We start from the raw sequence: 20,237 nt of genomic DNA on the forward strand, positions 1-20,237 counted from the left end.
CTCCTGAGTAGCTAGGACTACAGGTGCGTGCCACCACACCCATCTAATTTTTGTATTTTTAGTAGAGGTGAGGTTTCACCATGTGGGCCAGGCTGGTCTTGAATTCCTGGCCTCAAGAAATCCGCCCACCTAGCTAATTTTTATATTTTTAGTAGAGGCGGGGTTTCACCATGTGGGCCAGACTGGTCTTGAACTCCTGGCCTCAAGTGATCCGCCCGCCTTGGCCTCCCAAAGTGCTGGGATTCCAGGCATGAGCCACCACACCCAGCCAGATGTCTCTTTCTCATTAAGGCCAAATCTGGCTATCTTATTTTAAACTTCAATCTTCCCCTTCAATTCTCCACCCCCCATTACCCATTCTATTAGGCTCCCTAACACTTAACGACCCTCTTTTTTTTTTTTTTTTTTTTTTTTGAGACAGAGTCTCGCCCTGTTGCCCAGGCTAGGGTGCAGTGACATGATTTCTGCTCACTGCAATCTCTGCCTCCCAGGTTCAAGCGTTTCTCCTGCCTTAGCCTCCCAAGTAGCTGGGACTAGAGGCACGTACCACTGCGCCCAGCTAATTTTTGTATTTTTTAGTAGAGACAGGGTTTCCCCATGTTGGCCAGGCTGGTCTCAAACTCCTGACCTCAGGTGATTACAGGCATAAGCCACCACGCCTGGCCCATATTATATTATTTACTAATCTATGGTGTTAAGTGTCTGTAGTAGGCAAGAAAATGGCCCCTCCAATGACATATTCACATCCTAATCCCCAGAACCTGTGAAGATTACCTATGTGGCAGCAGATATATATAAAGCTAAGGATCTTGAGAGGGAGTTTATCCTAGGTTATCTACATGGGCCCTAAATGCCATTACACATATCCTTTTTTTTTTTTTTTTTTTCAGATGGAGTCTCACTCTGTTACCCAGGCTGGAGTACAGTGGCACAATCTCAGCTCACTGCAACCTCCGCCTTCTAGGTTCAAGGAATTCTCCTGCCTCAGCCTCACAAGTAGCTGGGATTACAGGTGTGCACCACCACACCAAACTAATTTTTATATTTTTGGTACAGATGGGGTTTCACTATGTTGGCCAGGCTAGTCTCAAACTCCGGACCTCAGGTGATCCGCCCACCTTGGCCTCCCAAAGTGCTGGGATTACAGGTATGAGCCACCACGCCTGGCATGTATCCTTATAAGAGGGACACAGAAGGAGATTGAACGCAGTCCCACAGAGAAGATGATATGAAGACAGAGGCAGAGGTTGTAGTGATGTGGCCACAAGCCCAGGGATATCAGAGTAGCCACCAGAAGCTGGAAGAGGAAAATAACAGATTATCTCCTAGAGCCCCCAGAGGGAGTATGGCCCCTGCTAACACTTCAACACATCTCTGGCCTCCAAAGCTGTGAGAGAAAAACTTTGTTGCTTTAAGCCACCAAGTTTGTAGTAACTTATTACTGTAGCCAAAATAAACTAATAGCACCTAAAATAGTACCTGGAATATGGCAGACACTTGATAAATACTTGTTCAAAGAAAGAATGAATGAAAATAAACCCTGAAATACTACCATTTGATTATACAGTGTCAATATAATGCCTTTATTCTGACAAAACTATTACTGTTTCTATGGGTACACATGTTATGTAATAGAAATGCACAGGAAAACCACAGAAAGTTACAGGAAAACCCTGGAAAGTTATATGTTAAAGTCTTAAAAGGAGGGTGAGATGACAGAATTGGGACATTTTAATATACATTCATTGTAGTGACTGTATAATTCAAAAATAATCAAATGTCTTTAAAAAGATTTTTTTTTTCAAAACAGGGTCTTAATTATGTTGCCTAGACTGGTCTCAAACTCCTAGGTTCAAGCAATCCTCCTAACTCAGCCTCCCAAGTATCTGGGATTACAGACACATGCTACCGTGCCTGGCTTAAATTTTTTTGGTTTTTCAAAAAACATCACTCCCTTCTCATCAATGTACTTTTAGCAATAGGTTCTACCTTACCTATAAATGGTTAACTACAATTCTATATTTTTAACTACAAACTTAAAAACTTTAAATGTATTTCTATTTGTATAAGAGTTATACTGACCACCAAAAAAAGATGAAAAACCAGGGTATTCCTAAATCTGAAGTAGGCACTGAAACTGACATTTCATTATTTTGTCTTTTGTTTATTATTTTTGAGACAGGGCCTCACTCTGTTGCCCAGACTGGAATGCAGAGGCACCACCACAGTGCACTGCTGCCTCCACCTCTCAAGCTCAAACAATCCTCCCACCTCAGCCTCCTGAGTACCTGGGACTACAAGCACACACCAATATGCCTGGCTAATTTTTAAATGTTTTGTAGAGATGGGGTCTCACTACATTGCTAGGGCTGGTCTCAAATTCCTGGGCTCAAGCAGTCCCCTCCTGCCTCAGCCTCCTGAAGTGCTAGGATTACAGGTGTGCGTCACTGTGCCTGGCCCATTTCATTATTTTTAAAGTGAAGAAAAAAAAAAAAAACCTACTAAGATTAGGCAAATGTAAGAGATACTAGGAGGCCTTCTCCTCACTGAATGCTATATACCATTTACTTGGAGGCTTAAGAAAAACTGGTTCAGAGAGAAAAACTGAAAAATCCGGAAAATAAAATAATTTGTAGGGTTGAAAGACTTACACAAAAATGAAACAATGAAGAAAAAATATTTCCAACAAAAAGGGAATATCTTTCTACTAAGGAAAATAACTTTACCTGCAGCATGTAGTTGATCTGCCAAGTCATATAACAACTTAAAGTTCTCTCCACTCTTCAAGCCTCGACCTCATTTAAAAAGATGAAAAAAAAAATTAGGCAAACATCAAATCCATTCTGGAACAATTTTGCTATTTTATATACTGTAGTAAATTTTCATATTATGTAACTGCCATATTAAGCATGTCAACTCCTCCATAAAACCTTTTCTGGCCTCTGACACTCCTATACTTCTATAAAGGATTCAACACTACTATGATTAACTAGTTAACTAATTGTGTAATTAATATGAGTTTTTTTCCCACTAGAATAAAAACTCTTTAATTTCAGGATCTATATCTATCTTGGTCACTGCCATATCTGCAATATTTAGCGAAACTCTACATATAATAGATGCTCAATAAATTTCTCTGAATGACTGAATAAAGTTATTATTTGAATGAGAGTCATCTCAAGGACTTTAAACTCCTCGAGAGGAAGAACATTCTGCCTTTTCATCTGTTTCTCCAGAAATTGGCAATAAGTCTGTCATAGAACAGATAACCAATATACATTTCTTGAATAAATAAGTGAATAAACAAGTCAGGGCCCAGCTCGGTGGCTCACGCCTGTAATCCCAACACTTTGGGAGGCTGAAGTGGGCGGATCACCTAAGGTCAGGATTTCGAGACCAGCCTGACCAACATGCAGAAACTCCGTCTCTACTAAAAATACAAAATTATTATTTTTATTTATTTATTTATTTTTTTTTTAGGAGGAGTTTCACTCTTGTTGCCCAGGCTGAAATGCAATGGTGCGATCTCGGCTCACTGCAACCTCTGCCTCCCAGGTTCAAGCAATTCTCCTGCCTAACCCTGAGTAGCTGGGACTACTGGCATCCACCACCATGCCCAGCTAATTTTTTGTATTTTTAGTAGAGACAGGGTTTCACTATGTTGGCCAGGCTGGTCTCAAACACCTGACCTCAGGTGTTCCACCCGCCTTGGCTTCCCAAAGTGCTGGAATTACAGGTGTGAGTCACCGCGCTGGGCATAGTGGCGCATGCCTGTAATCCCAGCTACTCGGGAGGCTGAGGCAGGAGAATCGCTTGAACCTGGGAGGTGGAGGTGGCGGTGAGCAGAGATTGTGCCATTGCACTCCAGCCTAGGCAACAATAGCAAAACTCCATCTCAAAAAGAAAAAAAGAAAACAAAAAACAAGTCGGATATATCGCTTCAAAATATTAAATTTTTTTTCTCAATGATACTTGCAATAGAAGGCTGTCTGAAAGCTTAATTATTTTGTTGGATGTTTAGTTGCAAGGATTTAAAAAGCATAATAGTCCTTATTTTTTCAAAAAGTTAGTCAGTGGGCCATAAAAAAATCATTGTTTTTAAAGAAAAGGAGAATGATGTACAAAAATAAGCATGTCTTATGCAATATTAACAGTTTTGATATTAAATGTTAAGAAACTTTTTAAAGAGTTATACACAAAGACATGGACAACTCTGGAAATCTTTCCAAGTGGAAAGAAGGGTAGGAATTATACACAAGATGGCCCTGAAATTCCAGCCAGTTCTATCTATAATTCAGAAGCCAACCATACTCTGCAGAATACATGGAAGTCCATCAATAAGATGGCACCAAGTGGCAAAGCTATGGAGATAACATTTATACCATGCTCCCCCTGGTGCCAGTGACTAGGTGTGCAACAGAAACCCCAAACTGTGTATTATGCTCATAACTTCATTTTCCTAATTGGTTAAATGGGAATAATATCCCAAACTTCCCAACTTCTTACATCTGAAAAAGATCTGTGTACTTCTAAAATAAATACTAAAAACAAACAAACAAACAAACAAACAAAAAACCAAAGTATTTTCAGTTTACATCTTTTAAGGTTAATATTTCACTTACCACCGGATACCACCACTTTGGCACCTGTTAGCTCTGGTCGATCACTTTTTGTTAATTTCTGGTCAAGCCACTCTGATATTTCCACTGGTGAAGTACTTGATGCTGCATACATTAATACATAATAAAACAATGACTATGATTTCAAGTTCTATAACAAGAATTATTTTCAAGAGAAACACACAAGTATATAATTCCATGAAATTTAAGTTAATTATTGTGAATTTTCGGTGCTGCTAATTAATTCTCTCTGATAATGGAAAGACTTAAGGAGACTAGATTCCAGCCTTTGCCACATTAGCTGTATGACTCCAGAAATCATTCAATTCTGAGTCTGAATATAGAATAACTTTCTTTCTATGAGGTTCAAATAAGACACTATATATGTTAAAGTGTAACACCTTCCACACGTTTCCTATTACATTTTTCTGTTATACTGAATCACCCAACTATAATAGGAAACAGTGACAAGAGTAAAAAAGCTTAATCTTAATAGATCCTCTGTCTCCCACTCCCTTGATCTACCAAAGCAACTATCCTAGTATCAAAGATAATGTGAAAAAGATGTAAGTTATACATATTTATTATTTTTGTATAAGCTTGGGAGTATCATTTAAATTGAACTTTCAAATACTATGCATTAGAAATGCAGGCAGAGGTCATCTCTTATTATAATACAGTCTATGAATTAAAAAAGTAAGAAACAAAACAAAAAAACTCCAAATGAACACTCACCCTTTTCTGAACTGGCACTACCGCCACTTGTTGCTGCAGCTTCAAAGGATGTTCCACGGACAGAAAACACTTTCACTTTCTCATCACACTTCACTGTACATAGAGCATTTCCTGAAACATACAATCTATTTTTTAAAAGCAACAGCAAAAGGCAACAAAACTAGCATTCTTTTGATGCTTGGAATTTACTTCACAGACAAGGCAAGAAATAACTGTTGACCAGTTGTCTTCTAACTCTATTAAGTATAGGAAAAAGTGAACCATAACGGTGAAGAAACATGTCATCAGATATTTGTATAACCCTGGATGTCTTTAAAAGCAGGACAGGTACTACCACACCTAGAAGGAAGAAACTCGAACAGGCATCCACACTAAGAAGGTACGCTACACCTCTAAAAGGAATATGAACAAATCTTCCTTCTCCAAAAACAATATAATCAGTAACTCAAAACTATGAGCTGCAACAACTTAGTAAGAATGTAGCTACTATGCATGCTAAAGGAGGAATATCTTGAAAACACAATAGGTCATAAAGAACAGGTATGGATGTGCTAAGATTTTAAGAGGATTTGAGACACTCTGCATTAGCTATCACATTAACAGTAACCTAAACCATGACAAAATATTTTCCCTCAAACATTATGGAAGATGAAAAGTCTAATTTGAGAATTAGCCATTCATACTGAAATACACAACTTTAATCAGGAAAAAAACGAAGAGTTCACTGCCTTCTCCGACCCCACTAGAGACCAGTGTCCTAAGCAAAAAATCAACTGAAGAGACACTGAAATGAATTTATTTTCTTTTTTTCTTGAGACAGGGTCTTGCTCTGTTGCCCAGGTTGGAGTGCTGTGGCATGATCACAACTCACCATAGCCTCGACCTTCTGGCTCAAGCAATCCTCCCACCTCAGCCTCCCAAGTATCTGTGATTACAGGCATATGCCAACATGCCCAGCTAATTTATTTATTTATTTATTTTTGAGATGGGGTCTTATGTTGCCCAGGATAGTCTCGAACTCCTGAGTTCAAGTAATCCTCCCACATCAGCCTGCCAAAGTGCTGGGATTATAGGCACGAGCCACTGCAGCTGGCTAAAATGAATTTCTTAATGCCGTTGGAAATGAAGTAGAAGCAGCAAAGATTGAGAATACTATTTTTTTTTAAGTTTTGCTTTTCCAGGTACCACTTACAAAATATATTAAATAGTGAATCTAATTTTTATTGACTACTAGGAAAATATCACTCTGCAAACTGAATAAACAGGCAGGAAATCGCTGTGCTTGCGATCCATCAGAGAGAATGCCATGTCAAGGGCCACCAGCAATTCTAGACTAAAATTTTCCTCAGAAACCTTTAAGATGGTCCACTTAAAGCAATTGTAAGGCTTGATTTAAAATTCTATCTTCAAGATTAATTTATGCTTTTTGCTAAAATTTAACATGTTGATTAATTATCTTCCTTGAGTACTCACCTGCATAAATAGTTCTCACAAATGTGTCAGGTGACTTGATTGCAATGATGTCAGAAATCGGGGCAACCTCAAGTTTGGCTGCTACTCTGGGCAAAAGGTTCTAAAAGCAAAATAAGCAGTGAGTTACACACATACATAGTGATGGATGACTATAAATGATCAGTAATGACATATTCTAAATGCATATTCTGTAGAAATTTTAATTCAAATATTTTATATTTCATGTGCACCTTTGGATACACAACTTCAAGCACAGCTTCTTAAATAGCCTTTGAGATTGAGTACCTACCATTACTCTAACTACATTAAGAGTTTCATGAGTTTTACAGTATTAAGCCACCTTCATGCAATATATTGAATTATGAGATATGAAATTTAATAAACATCAATTACCAAGTGTGACAGTTGTGGATTATTGAATTTAGATAAGAAAAGATGGAACAAATTTAGAATGGTGGTAAAATTCTCAAATACTGAAAAAGATTATGCTTATATACATTTACTTAATGTATATAAAAGAAAAAAATTCACAGCAGACATTTCACCTTTTGTTTAAATTGATATTGCATAAAAAAAAGAGTAAGGCCAGGTACAGTGGCTGACACCTGTAATCCCAGCACTTTGGGAGGCTGAGGATCACCTGAGGCCAAGAGTTTGAGACCAATGTGGCCAACATGGTGAAACACCATCTCTACTAAAAATACAAAAAATTAGCCGGGAATGGTGGTATATGCCTGTAGTCCCAGCTACTCAGGAGGCTGAGGCATGAGAATGAGAATTGCTTGAACCTGGGAGGCGGAGGTTGCGGTGAGCTGAGATAGTACCACTGCATTCCAGCCTTGGTGACAGAGCGAGACTCTGCCTCAAAAGAAAAAAAAAAAAAAAGGAAAAGAATAACACTAACCTGAAGAACAGCCTGTGTACTACATATTTACAAAGCAACAAAAATAAAATAAAGGTGTGTTCTTGTGCTTGTACTGAAATAGATGTATGTGCTAACTTTGTCCTCAGTAGCAGGAATCCTTGGGAAAGTCACAGTTCCCCAAGTCTCAGTTACTTCTTCTTTTTTTTTTTTTGGAAACAGGGTCTCATTCTGTCATCCAGGCTGAAGTTGCAGTGGTGTGACCGTAGCTCATTGTAACCTTGAACTCCTGGGCTCAAGAGATTATTCTGCCTCGGCCTCCTAAGTAGCTGGGACTACAGGCGCATGCTACTACGTCCAGCTCATTTTTTGGTTTATGATTTGTTTTTTTCTGTAGAGGCGGGGTCTTGCGTTGTTGTCCAGGCTGGTCTCGAATTCCTGGCCTCAACTGATCCTCCTGCCTTGGCATCCCAAAGTGCTGGGATTCCAGACATGAGCCACCATGCCCATTCTGAAGCACCTAGTTAATCTGGTTTAAAAACTAGATTTGTCAGTATTTAAAGCTAGCTTCAGTAAGTAATCCTCCTCCTGAATCACCTTCTTTAACAGTTCAGGAATTATTACTGGAATAGTTACTTGGCTGAACAGATTATCTTACAAATTTTATGTTATACAGACTTTGCCTCTTTTGAAAGTTTTAGAACTTTCTAAATTGCTCAAAATTTAATGTCTTTTGTATTTTCATTATCCCTTGTTTTAACATATCTTCAAGAAATTTTACCATGGTACTTAAAAGTATGTTTTCCTGGATCTGGTCTTCTATCTAAATGTCATGAGGGTGGATGGTACCTGTGTACCATCTATCCTATTAAAAATATAGAAGTACCTGTGTACTTCTATCCTATTAAAAATATATCCCATCCAACAAGCTGCCTGCATGGTTTCTGGGAAGGAGAAGCAATAATTGAGTTCTTTTTGTGCATAAAAAATGACATATTTTAAAATTCTAGCAGACAAGTATAAAAGTGTGTTATCTTAAAACCACAGCTGGTGAAGGACTATCATACAGCAAATTGTTTGGCTTCTTCTGATAGACGTTTCTCATTCCAAACCCATTTACAGGCCGCACGACCAGCTACTATTATGTGATCCTTATTCTCAAAACTCCCATCTGTCACAACATAGCAATCATGGCCAGAGTACTAAAATCTAGCTAATGACAAACACCCTTTCATGGTCTAACAATCTGTTAGGTGAACTGTCATCATAGAAACTCAAGGCTCATGAAATTATTTAAATCATCCAACATATAATCAAAACTCTCAGAGACAGAATGGTCCACAAAGATTATTTCACCCATCAGACTGGGGGGAAAAATGTTAAAATGTATACTACCAAGTTTTGGCAATTAAGCAATAGGTATCAAAATTTTTAAACTACATAGCATTTGACTCAGTGATTTCACCTCTAGAACTCTATTGTAAATAAATTCCAGCCCATGTTTACACAGATACATGCATGAGCATGTTTTCTTGCAGCAAAGTATATAAATGCAAAAAACTGGAAACAAGTTAACTGTCCTTAGCTAAATATGGAAACTTATGCAGCCATAAAAAAAAGAGAAACACTATGAGCCAAAGTCATACTCTTTTTTTTTTTTTTTTTTTTGAGACAAGGTGTTGCTCTGTCACCCTGGAGCACAGGCTGGAGTGCAGCAGTGTGATCTCAGTTCATTGCAGCCTCAACCTTCCAGGCTCAAGCAATTCTCCCACTTCAGCCTCCCAAGTAGCTGGGACCACAGGCATGCACCACCATACTCAGCTAATTTTTTTTTTTTTTCATTTTTTTGTAGAGATGAGGTCTCACTGTATTGCCCAGGCTGGGCTACAACTCCTGGGCTCAGACAATCCTCCCAAAGTGCTGGGATTACAGGCGTCAGCCACCGCACCCTGCCCAAGTCATACTCTTAAGTAAAAGCTACTATTCACAAAACAATTCATGCCGTATTATCCCATTTTAGAAGTAAAAAATATATAGCTGTACATTTACTGTAATTTAAAAATCCATAGAAGGAGGCCTAAAAGAATGTACAATTGTTAACAGCTATACTTCTAAAGAGGGGAGGGTGAGTTGGGAATAAGAAAGCAGGACTTTGACACCTTGCTCTGCACACTGCTGTACTACATGCATTCTTCCTAATAAGGATGTATTTGTGTACAACTTATTTTACAATTTTTAAAAGTGAAAATAGGCTAAGCACAGTGACTCATGTCTGTAATCCTAGCACTTTGGGAGGCTGAAATGAGAGGATGACTTGAGGCCAGGAGTTTAAGACCAGCCTGAACAACATAGGGAGACTACATCGATACAAAAAATTTAAAAATTAGCTGGGCATGGTGGCATGTACCTGTAGTCCTAGCTACTCGGAAAGCTAGGATAGGAGGATCGTTTGAGCCACAAGTTGGAGGGTATGTTGAGCTACAATCGTGCCACTGCATTCCAGTCTGGGCAACAGAGCGAGGCTGAAGCAGGCAGATCACCTGGGGTCAGGAGTTCGAGACCAGCCTGGTCAACACGTTGAAACCCTGTCTCTACTAAACATACAAAAATTAGCCAGGTGTGGTGGCACACACCTATAATCCCAGCTACACACGGGAGGCTGAGGCAGGAGAATGGCTTGAACCCAGGAGGTAGAGGTTGCAGTGAGCTGAGATTGTGCTGCTGCACTCCAGCCTGGGCGACGAAAGTAAGACTCCATCTCGGGGAAAAAAAAAAAGTAGGCCAGGCGCGGTGGCTCACGCCTGTAATCCCAGCACTTTGGGAGGCCGAGGCAGGCAGATTACGAGATCAGGAGATCGAGATCATCCTGGCTAACACAGTGAAACCCCATCTCTACTAAAAATACAAAAAATTAGCCGGGCGAGCTGGCGGGCGCCTGTAGTCCCAGCTACTCGGGAGGCTGAGGCAGGAGAATGGCGTGAACCCCGGGGGGCAGAGCCTGCAGTGAGCCGAGATCGCGCCACTGCACTCCAGCCTGGGCGACAGCGAGACTCCATCTCAAAAAAAAAAAAGTAAAAATAAAGACTAAAAATGACACCTTATTAAGAATGGAACAAAAGAAAAGAGAGCTAAGATAACACCCACGGCCGCAGAGAGAGAGCAAGAAAAATCCACTGACAAATTCCTTGTCTTAGGCTCCCATTACACTCCTCCCTCCATTTTTAACTTTATGTAGACTGCTACCCATCTGATAACACACTCATTCTTCAGACACATCACAATGCACATGATCAGATTACAGCTTTCTTTAGCTTAAGGATGTCTTCAACCACCACACAGCCCTTTCCAAATTCCCCACGTAGATAAAATTTGGCTTTTCTAGATATCCATCAGCCATCCAAATAAACCGTCTCTTAAAATGGTATACTAATAGAAATGACTCTTGCTCATTAACTCTCTCTCTCACGGGCAAACAGAATTCAGCATTACTTTTAAATGCAGAAAATTTTAAAATAATAGCCTAATTAGAGTTTTCTCCACAACATAATTTGAAAACCTGGAAATGGTAGTTTTAACAGAAAATTATGACAAAATCTTGAAAGAATAAATTTTAGCAAAACTACCACATCAATTCAGATAAATCCAGACTGGCTACATAAACAGTCTGTTGCACACTTTCAGTACAATGAAATCTAACCCTTTCAAGCAGTGATATCAGATTCCACATTCTCAACCTTCTCACCTTTCCGAAGGCAGATGCTCCAGCACAGATGTGTGTGTAATTGAACTGCTTCTGAGTTGCCAAAATCAATGGTGTCAGTTCCTCTGAGAATTAAACACATTTGATAAAAAATATTTTGGAATGCTTTCATATTCATATATTCAAGCATAATTTAGACACTACATTTTTTTCTACTGGAAAACCTCACCTGGAAGTAGGCCTCTGTACACATCATGCTGGGCCACCAGAACTTTTGCTATGCCTGCTACTTTACAGAGATCTTGTGCCACCTATGATTAAAAGATAAGTTCCTAATTATCCATCTATCAGAAATATACAAATAAAGCCACCACTATAAATATCAACAGACCATAAAATCTTAATGGCCAACTGTAAAAATTATTCTTATTAGCAAAAGGGCCAGTTAAGAATTAAAATATATTCCGGCCGGGCGCAGTGGCTCAAGCCTGTAATCCCAGCACTCTGAGAGGCTGAGGCAGGCGGACCACCGGAGTCAGGAGTTCAAGACCAGCCTGGCCAACATGGTGAAACCCCATCTCTACTAAAAATACAAAAATTAGCTAGGCATGGTGGCAGGCGCCTGTAATCCCAGCTACTTGGGAGACTGAGGCAAGAGAATTGCTTGAACCCAGGAGGCGGAGGTTACAGTGAGCCAAGATCACACCACTTCACTCCAGACTGGGCGAAAGAGTGAAACTCCATCTCAAACAAACAAACAAACAAAGAATTAAAATATTAAAATACATTCCTTAACAAAGAAAATCTAATGCCAATAGATCTTACTACTGACTGACCTTACACTGTCCAACTACCAAGCATTTCAACAAAAATTCCTGCCTTGAAAAAGAAAAGTGCTAATTGACAAACCAAAACCAACATGGCTCTTTATTCAAATTTTGTTATAAATTGTGCTTTTTACTTTTGGTTCAATCCAAGTGTAAGTTCAATGTCCTGGAAATGGTGAAAATGAAGTTCTCTTAGTAACATTCCATTGTCAACCACTGAGTTCCTGCCCACACACACATATTTATCTATGACAAAGCAAAATATTTCCTATTTTAATTCTTCATTTTTCCTGTTTGGAATTAGAATGGGGTTCTGAGAAAGCTTTTTGATGATTCAGATTTTCTATATTCAGAAGGCAGTTAGATTTCCCCTTTTTAAGTATCTTTATTACATCATAGCTGGTTTCCACTTTAGCTAAGTCATATCAGTCATACTATCCTCTTCTGTCTCCTTGTTAACCTCCAAACTGATACATTGATTCACTGATGAGTAGGATTAAAATGCTGTGCCTTGTGCCACCCTCACATGAACTGTTAGCTTGCAACAATATTCACTGAAGAAAGGATGCAGTGCAAAAATACATTCTCTGCTAAACCAAGTGTTCACCGGCATACCATTTTGTACTACAGAGGCCCTTTATTATGGATGCAGCTGTATTTAGCTTCTCAAACTTTAAGAGAATTTCCAATTAAGAAACTCAGTTAATTGCAATGTAGCTGCATAGCAGCATGGGATAGAAAATGGGGCAGAATTTTTCCACTGAAACTGTCTTGTTTCTACTGGCAAAACCGGCTGGCATTATACAGAAGAATAACTTGCTGTTTATGACAAATAGCGAATAAAATGGTATAAAACCAAACTCTATTAATGATCTCCTCATACAGGTACTGGTTGTTTTCTTTAAAATTAGAACATGACAGGTTAGGATTGTAACTGAGTACAGAAGATGATTTCTATTTTGATTTTTCTCAAAGTAGTATAAAGTATCAAAGTCTTTTTAAAGTAATATTACAATAATTATTTTAAATCACAGCAAAACAAACAACAAATCACAAATTCCTATATATCCAAAAACAGGGAAACCAATAGCTTAGCCATCATATACTGTGGCTAATACAGACATACAAATAGATAGCTTAGCCATCACACATCACACATTGTGGCTATATCAACTATGTAAGATTCTATAGTTGTTAGCAGGAATTGGGTAAAGAAATCCACATAACTAATCATAAACCCACCAGAATACGTTCTTTTATCAATTTCATGTAAAAAATTAGACAGAAGCAACACCAGCAGTATGAACCTGCATTATCACATGCTCTGAATTACTGTTACTTTTAATATATTTTTTGAGACACAGTCTCACTTTGTCATCCAGGCTGGAGTGCAGTGGTACAGTCTCTGCTTATTGCAACCTCTGCCACCCATGTTCAAGTGGTTCTCGTGTCTCAGCCTTCCAAGTAGCTGGGACTACAGGCATGCACCACCACACTGGCTAATTTTTATATTTTTAGTAGAGACAGGGTTTCACCATGTTGCCCAGGCTGGTCTCAAACACCTGACCTCAAGTGATCCACCCACCTCAGCCTCCCAAAGTCCTGGGATTATAGGCATGAGCCACCATGCCCGGCCAGCATAAATTATTTAATAAAACATAAAATCCTCAAAACATACTCCCTTCAGATTTATTCCTCTGTGAACTTTAAGCCCCCAACTACACACTCAGCAACTCCTATACCATGTGAGAGGGAACTGGTGGCTCAAGCTGTGTAAGCTTAACTGAAGCACTCATCTATATTGCAGCCCGGTGGCATAGACCCTGCAAATCATATCATAGCACCTTTCTAGAGGGTTAGTGTTCCAAGGTGTTACCATCTGATTTCAACAATAACAACAACAACAACAAAAAACCCAAGAACATCTTTTAGTACCAGCTAGAGTTTGGGAAGAATAGCACTTAACATTCAAATTCTTCTACCAATTAAAAATTAACATCCATAATACTTTGTCCAGATTTACCACTTTCAAGAATTAGAAGCAATTACGAAGTATATTCATCAACACAAAAAAGAGATCAGCTATTAACCTCTAAGGGGACTCAAATATTATCATTTCACTTGGTACCTGATGGCACATGATGGTGCCAGTGGAACTAAATCAAGTATTCTACCGCATTTCAAAAGACAAAATGCTTAGGGAGGAAACCGTTTAGTTCCTTTCTCACACATGGTAATGGTTGTGACACTGGCCATTTAATGATTAGAGCCCAGTTTGGGTTACAGTCCTAAGCATAATTCTCTGTTGCCATCTTTTCCTGTCTCTTGATGGAGATTATATTTGCTATGGCTGACCTTAAAAATTTCTCACCTTGTCACATTTGGTTCCAGCTACTAAGCAGGACACTTCACCTCCAAGGCGTGTGGCTGCAGTAATGGTATTTAAAGTAATGGGTGCTAGAGAATCATCTGCATGCTCAGCTATTACCAGGGTACTCTGAAATCGTAGCAATGAGGCCTAAAAAGAGAAAAAAGGAAAAAAAAAAAAAAAAGGAAAGGATGTTATCACAGGTTTTTTTTTTTTTTTTACTAATTGTTAAGCATGTATGCTTTAAAGAAAACTATTCTGTACACAACACTGTTCTATAAATTTATTTATAAAATACTTGTTCTATAGCAAAAATCTAGCTATTTGTGTCTATCACTGTACCACTAATATATATTTTTTTTTTTTGAGATGGAGTCTCACTCTGTCGCCCCGGCTGGAGTGCAGTGGCGCGATCATGGCTCACTGCAAGCTCCACCTCCCAGGTTCATGCCATTCTCCTGCCTCCGCCTCCTGAGTAGCTGGGACTACAGGCGCCCACCACCACATCGACTAATTTTGTTTTTGTACTTTCAGTAGAGACAGGGTTTCACCGTGTTAGCCAGGATGGTCTCCACCTCCTGACCTTGTGATCTGCCTGCCTCGGCCTCCAAAGTGCTGGGATTACAGGCGTGAGCCACTGCACCTGGCCTACTAATATTCTTATCTAATAAAAATTAGAATGCAAATTAGCCTTCTATTGTTAGGAAAAATGTTTAATTACTTCAAAACAACTTTCCCACTAATCTACATCTGATAAGAAACTACTATATAACTAAATGTAAATTCCTTAGACAGAACATATTAACTACCTAACTAGGAACTGGTCAAATTCTACTACCAATTACATTTGGTTACATACTGTACTCCTATACTGTATGTATAGTATGTACTGTAGGAGTACAGTATGTAACCAAATGTAATTGGTAGTAGAATTTGTACTCCTACAGTATAGGAGTACAGTATGTAACCAAATGTAATTGGTAGTAGAATTTGTACTCCTACAGTATAGGAGTACAGTATGTAACCAAATGTAATTGGTAGTAGAATTTGTACTCCTACAGTATAGGAGTACAGTATGTAACCAAATGTAATTGGTAGTAGAATTTGTACTCCTACAGTATAGGAGTACAGTATAATCACAAATAATGGATTTGAAATCAGTCACGAAAGTTGATCCCTATTGTTTCAGTCAAAATGCATTCAATACCAAAACAATTGATAATGGAAATATGTTTTTAAAATATGACACTAAACAGCAGTTTTGCCAGGTTTTGACTGTTCAAATATGCTTCTGGATTCAAAAAAGGAAGCTTGCAGACAGTATCTTGGAACCAACCAATATCCAGCCCTATCTAATGCAGACTATCAAGAAACCACCAATCATTCATGGTCATGTGGAATAATTTCAAACATAAGGAACACAAAGATGAATAAGAATGGTCCCTGTGCTCAAATATTTCACAGGAAATTAGACTTGTTCACATACAATTATAAAATAGAACAGTTTTTCAAATAATGAGATCCAAAATGTTGAAGGCTACAGATCATGAAGTACAGTCAAGTGGGGAAGGAAGGAAGTTCAGGTGTTCTATCATGTGAAAAGATGAGGAATGGCACAACAGGCATGAGGAAAAAATAAAATCTTGGAACTATTCTTATGGAAAATGGCAAAGAAAAGTGAGAAAAAGAGGAACTGTGGATCAAATGGCATGGTTGCGTGGCTTAATTCAGCAATAACCTTAAGCTCTGGAGTTGGAGTGAAGAAAGCATAGCATGGAATTTACCCAGAGTTGGAAACTTAAAAGGAGGGTATGAATTGAAGGGAAGTCAGGACAATTCCTGGAATGAAATGAAAGTTCTTAGAAAGCAAATACCATACCTGTTCATATTTTGTATCCCCAGAATCAAATACAATGTTTCTTTTCCAATGTACATCTGCAGAATTAATTATATGGTACTCTTTCTTTTTTCATTGGAAGAGCACCATATTTTGGAAAGGACTTTGTAATTAAGACCCAAAGTAATTTATTACTTTGGGTATTTGGGTAACAAATAAATTAATAAATAAAATTATTAAAATAATTAAAAATAACAATAATTTAAATAATTTATTATTTAAATCATATTTCACAAGAATTGCCAGTAACAAGCTATTTATTACCAATATATATCCGACATCATATTTTTTATTATGTTTCACACATCATTTGCCATAAAAATTATGAGATTTCCATCACCATTTGAAGAATAAATCCAAGATTTGGTGGCAGAAGGCCCATACTTGCTGTAAATTATAGTTCTATCATAAGATAAATTAAGTAGTTATCCTAAGGAACCATCAAGCTTTTAGAACTTCCAATTGGAGATTATATATACTTTTTAAAAGATTTATCAAAATTAGATTTATAAGCATAAACAACAAAAGAACATATTTAAGAACCCACTCAGTCCATCTAGCTGATCGATTTTTACAAAGCATTATATACATCATAAAGGTACTCTATTTTATTGACTCCTTTACAATTTTTAAAATATTAAACTTCCTTATAATTCAATGTCTTACATTCCATTTCTCAGATACCACCTAGAGAGAAGCTACAGCCTCTAGGCATGGTTATGCGGCTTAATTCAGCAATAATGGTTGTGTAGAACCTAGAGCAGAAGAAATTGGCCTGAACCTTTAAAATGTTATTCTACAATCTAAAGCCCATCTGCAAATTTAGGAGGATGAATCAGATTAGAGATTTTTTTTTTTTTTTTTTTTTTGAGAGAGTCTCACTCTATTGCCCAGGCCAGAGTGCAATGGCGCGCTCTTGACTCACTGCAACCACTGCCTCCAGGGTTCAAGCGATTCTCTGCCTCAGCCTGCCAGGTAGCTGGGATTACAGGCATGCATTACGACGCCCAGCTAATTTTTGTATTTTTAGTAGAGAGTGGGGTTTCACCATGTTGGCCAGGCTGGCCTTGAACTCCTGACCTCAAATGATCTGCCTGCCTCAGCCTCCCAAAGTGGTGAGATTACAGATTGAGCCACCGCACCTAGCCAAGATTAGAGATTTTCAAACTGCATCTATAGAAGGGTTCTAGGAAGCCATCTCAGGAGCCACCACATGGGATAAGGTAGGGACTAGGCATGTACAGCTGTTAGAATGCCCCCCTACCCAACTTTGCTTTAACCAGATTAACCAAACTGACATTGATGGAGCACTGTACTAAGCAGTTTCATACATAGTATCCTATTTAAAATTCCTATAAAGTCTATGACGGAGGTACTAGTATTACTCCGACTTCACAGATGAGGAAACTGGAGCTTAGCAGCTACACAGGTAGGAAGTAGAGTCAGGTTATTCTACGTACAGGTAGTCTGACTCCACAGTTTGAGTTCCTAATTACCAGCACACATCAAAGCACCACCATTTTTAGCTGTTTTATACATGGGTCATTCTTGTAAGATTGCACTTGGCAAACATTCTCATGCTTAAAAAAAAGAAAATAGCATTGTCAGAAAGAAAAATATGATCTCAAAAGACCTCTTTTCCTGCTCTAAAAATTCTATAACTCTAAAATCCTATTTTAAGTAGAAGAGTAGTATAGAATATGACTAAGAGTAAAAAATGCATGTCCATTATTGAAAAGGTTTTAAAGGAAACAAATTTTCATTTTATTATTTTATAACCCATTGCCTCTACACTTTAGGATCGATCCTCTTTTAACAATAGTTATGAGAGGAAAAGGAGCCAAATTCTTCAACATTTAAGGATAACTACTGAAATACTTAATGAGGTAATTGCCTCAAAAGGAATCTTGATCTCTTCAAACACTGCTATTTAAATAAAAATTAACTATACAGGCCCATGCCACCCATAAATTCTTAGTCACCAGCCTTACCTGGGCTCTCAAAACTGCCTAGCAATGCTACCACAACTTCCTTGTTGGCACTCTCACCCTCCACAGCAATGATTTCAAATATCCTCTCCCGACGTTTCTCTTCTTTTTCTTTTTTGGAAACAAAGTCTCCTTCTATTACCCAGTCTTGAGTACAGTGGCACAATCACAGCTCTCTGCAGCTTCAACCTCCAGGCTCAAGCATTCCTCCCATCTCAGCCTCCCAAGTCGCTGGGACCACAGGTACACGCCACCATGTCCAGCCAATTATTTATTTTTTGTAGAGACAGGGTCTTGCTATGTTGCCCAGGCTGGTCTTGAACTCCTGGGCTCAAACGATCCTTGCACCTTGGCCTCCCAGAGTGCTGGGATTACAGGCATGAGCCACTGTGCCTGCCTCCTGATGTTTTTTAAACTGCCAACACATTCTGCCCCCTACTCTTAGAAGGCAGCCTCACCTCCTACTTCACAATGACAACTAAAGCCATCGGGGGGACCTGATTTCCTTTCCTGATACTCAACATAGAAATTCCTGTCCCTGCCCTATTACAATTCCTGTCCTTGCCCTATCACAATGGAAGCTGCTGTGGATCCTTTCTCCTGGGTCTCATCCCTTCATCTGGGATCTAGATTCCACTCTCTCGAATCTACTCAGAGACTTTCTGTAATCTGCACTTCCCAGTCATGTCTCCAGCTTCTCCCTTTACCCTGGTTCCTTCTCATCAACATTTAAACATGATTGAGGCTCTCCCCATTTGCAACAATCCTGCTAAAAAGCCACAAACCCACACTCCACTCTAGCTTCTCTAATTCCTCATTCTCACTCCCTCCTCAATTACTTGCATCTGGTTTCTGCCCTCACCCAAATTACCAACAAACCCTTTTCAGGCTTAATGTTACTTGTTATCTCAGCAATGTTTGAAGTTACTGACTACTCCCTTCTGCCTTCCATGTCTTAATTTAACCCCTATAGAACAGTGGCTCAAATATTTCATATATATAAATCTCAAATAGGGTTCAAAGCTCTTTCCTAAGTGCTAGACTTATAATAAGGTTACATCTGTATATCTAAGTGCTTCACTTGCCTGTCTCATCAAACATTTTCCATCTCAGCAAATTTAAACTTTAACTCACTCATGTTTTCCCTCTGTTCCTCCAGCCCCTTCCCCATACTGCTACTTCTCCAGACTTCAATCTGCCCAAACCATGATCAGAGAATCATCTCTGGGTTTTCTCTCAACCTTACATCTAACCAACCACTCAAGTCATAACAATTCTTCCTTCTAAAGAGAGCTACTCCTAAATCCATTCACTTCTCTCCATCGTCAATGCCAATATCCTAGTGCAGGCTATTATCCTTCTCCTCTATTACCCCACAGAGTCTCCCAACCCAGCTTGTTTCTAACCTACAATTCTGCTTCCTACCAATCTATTTCTCTCAGTGATCGTTCCATGACACAAATCTAACATGTTATTCTCCCCTGCTTAAAACACTGCTATTGCTTTCTGCCTCCTCTGGATATGGTAAACTAGACTCCTTAGGTTGGTTTATCATGCATTTATTTTACGGCCTGATCTACCTCCCTAACCATATATCCCTCACTCAATTTATGCCTTATTTTCAGATACTTGAACTTGCCCTGCTGTCTCAGACTTCCAGCCTTCCCACACATTGCTCCCTCTGCCTAGTGGACCTCTTTCCCTGTTACCCTACTAAATTCCAATTAATCATCCTTAGGTTTTCTGCTGAAAGGTCAATTCCTCCAAA

At 38.8% G+C, this 20,237-nt stretch overlaps 1 protein-coding gene across 2 annotated transcripts in view; it reads right to left on the reverse strand.

Annotated features, from left to right (window-relative positions):
* The window catches only part of ETFA (electron transfer flavoprotein subunit alpha), a 101,385-nt gene that overhangs the window by 70,349 nt on the left and 10,799 nt on the right, over positions 1-20,237 (reverse strand). For both annotated transcript variants that reach the window (XR_010123987.1, XM_054450091.2), the window contains exons 2-8: positions 14,588-14,734; positions 11,619-11,700; positions 11,432-11,514; positions 6,828-6,927; positions 5,355-5,465; positions 4,623-4,724; positions 2,727-2,795 (exon numbers count right to left, since the gene is read on the reverse strand). Coding sequence is in view for 1 of the 2 variants with exons in the window: in XM_054450091.2 (XP_054306066.1) it covers positions 2,727-2,795; positions 4,623-4,724; positions 5,355-5,465; positions 6,828-6,927; positions 11,432-11,514; positions 11,619-11,700; positions 14,588-14,734 (694 nt within the window). In the remaining variant the exon portion in view is untranslated. The remainder of the gene's footprint in view (positions 1-2,726; positions 2,796-4,622; positions 4,725-5,354; positions 5,466-6,827; positions 6,928-11,431; positions 11,515-11,618; positions 11,701-14,587; positions 14,735-20,237) is intronic.

The sequence above is a fragment of the Pongo pygmaeus genome, chromosome 16 (assembly GCF_028885625.2).
Source record: "Pongo pygmaeus isolate AG05252 chromosome 16, NHGRI_mPonPyg2-v2.0_pri, whole genome shotgun sequence".
Lineage (NCBI taxonomy): Eukaryota > Metazoa > Chordata > Mammalia > Primates > Hominidae > Pongo > Pongo pygmaeus.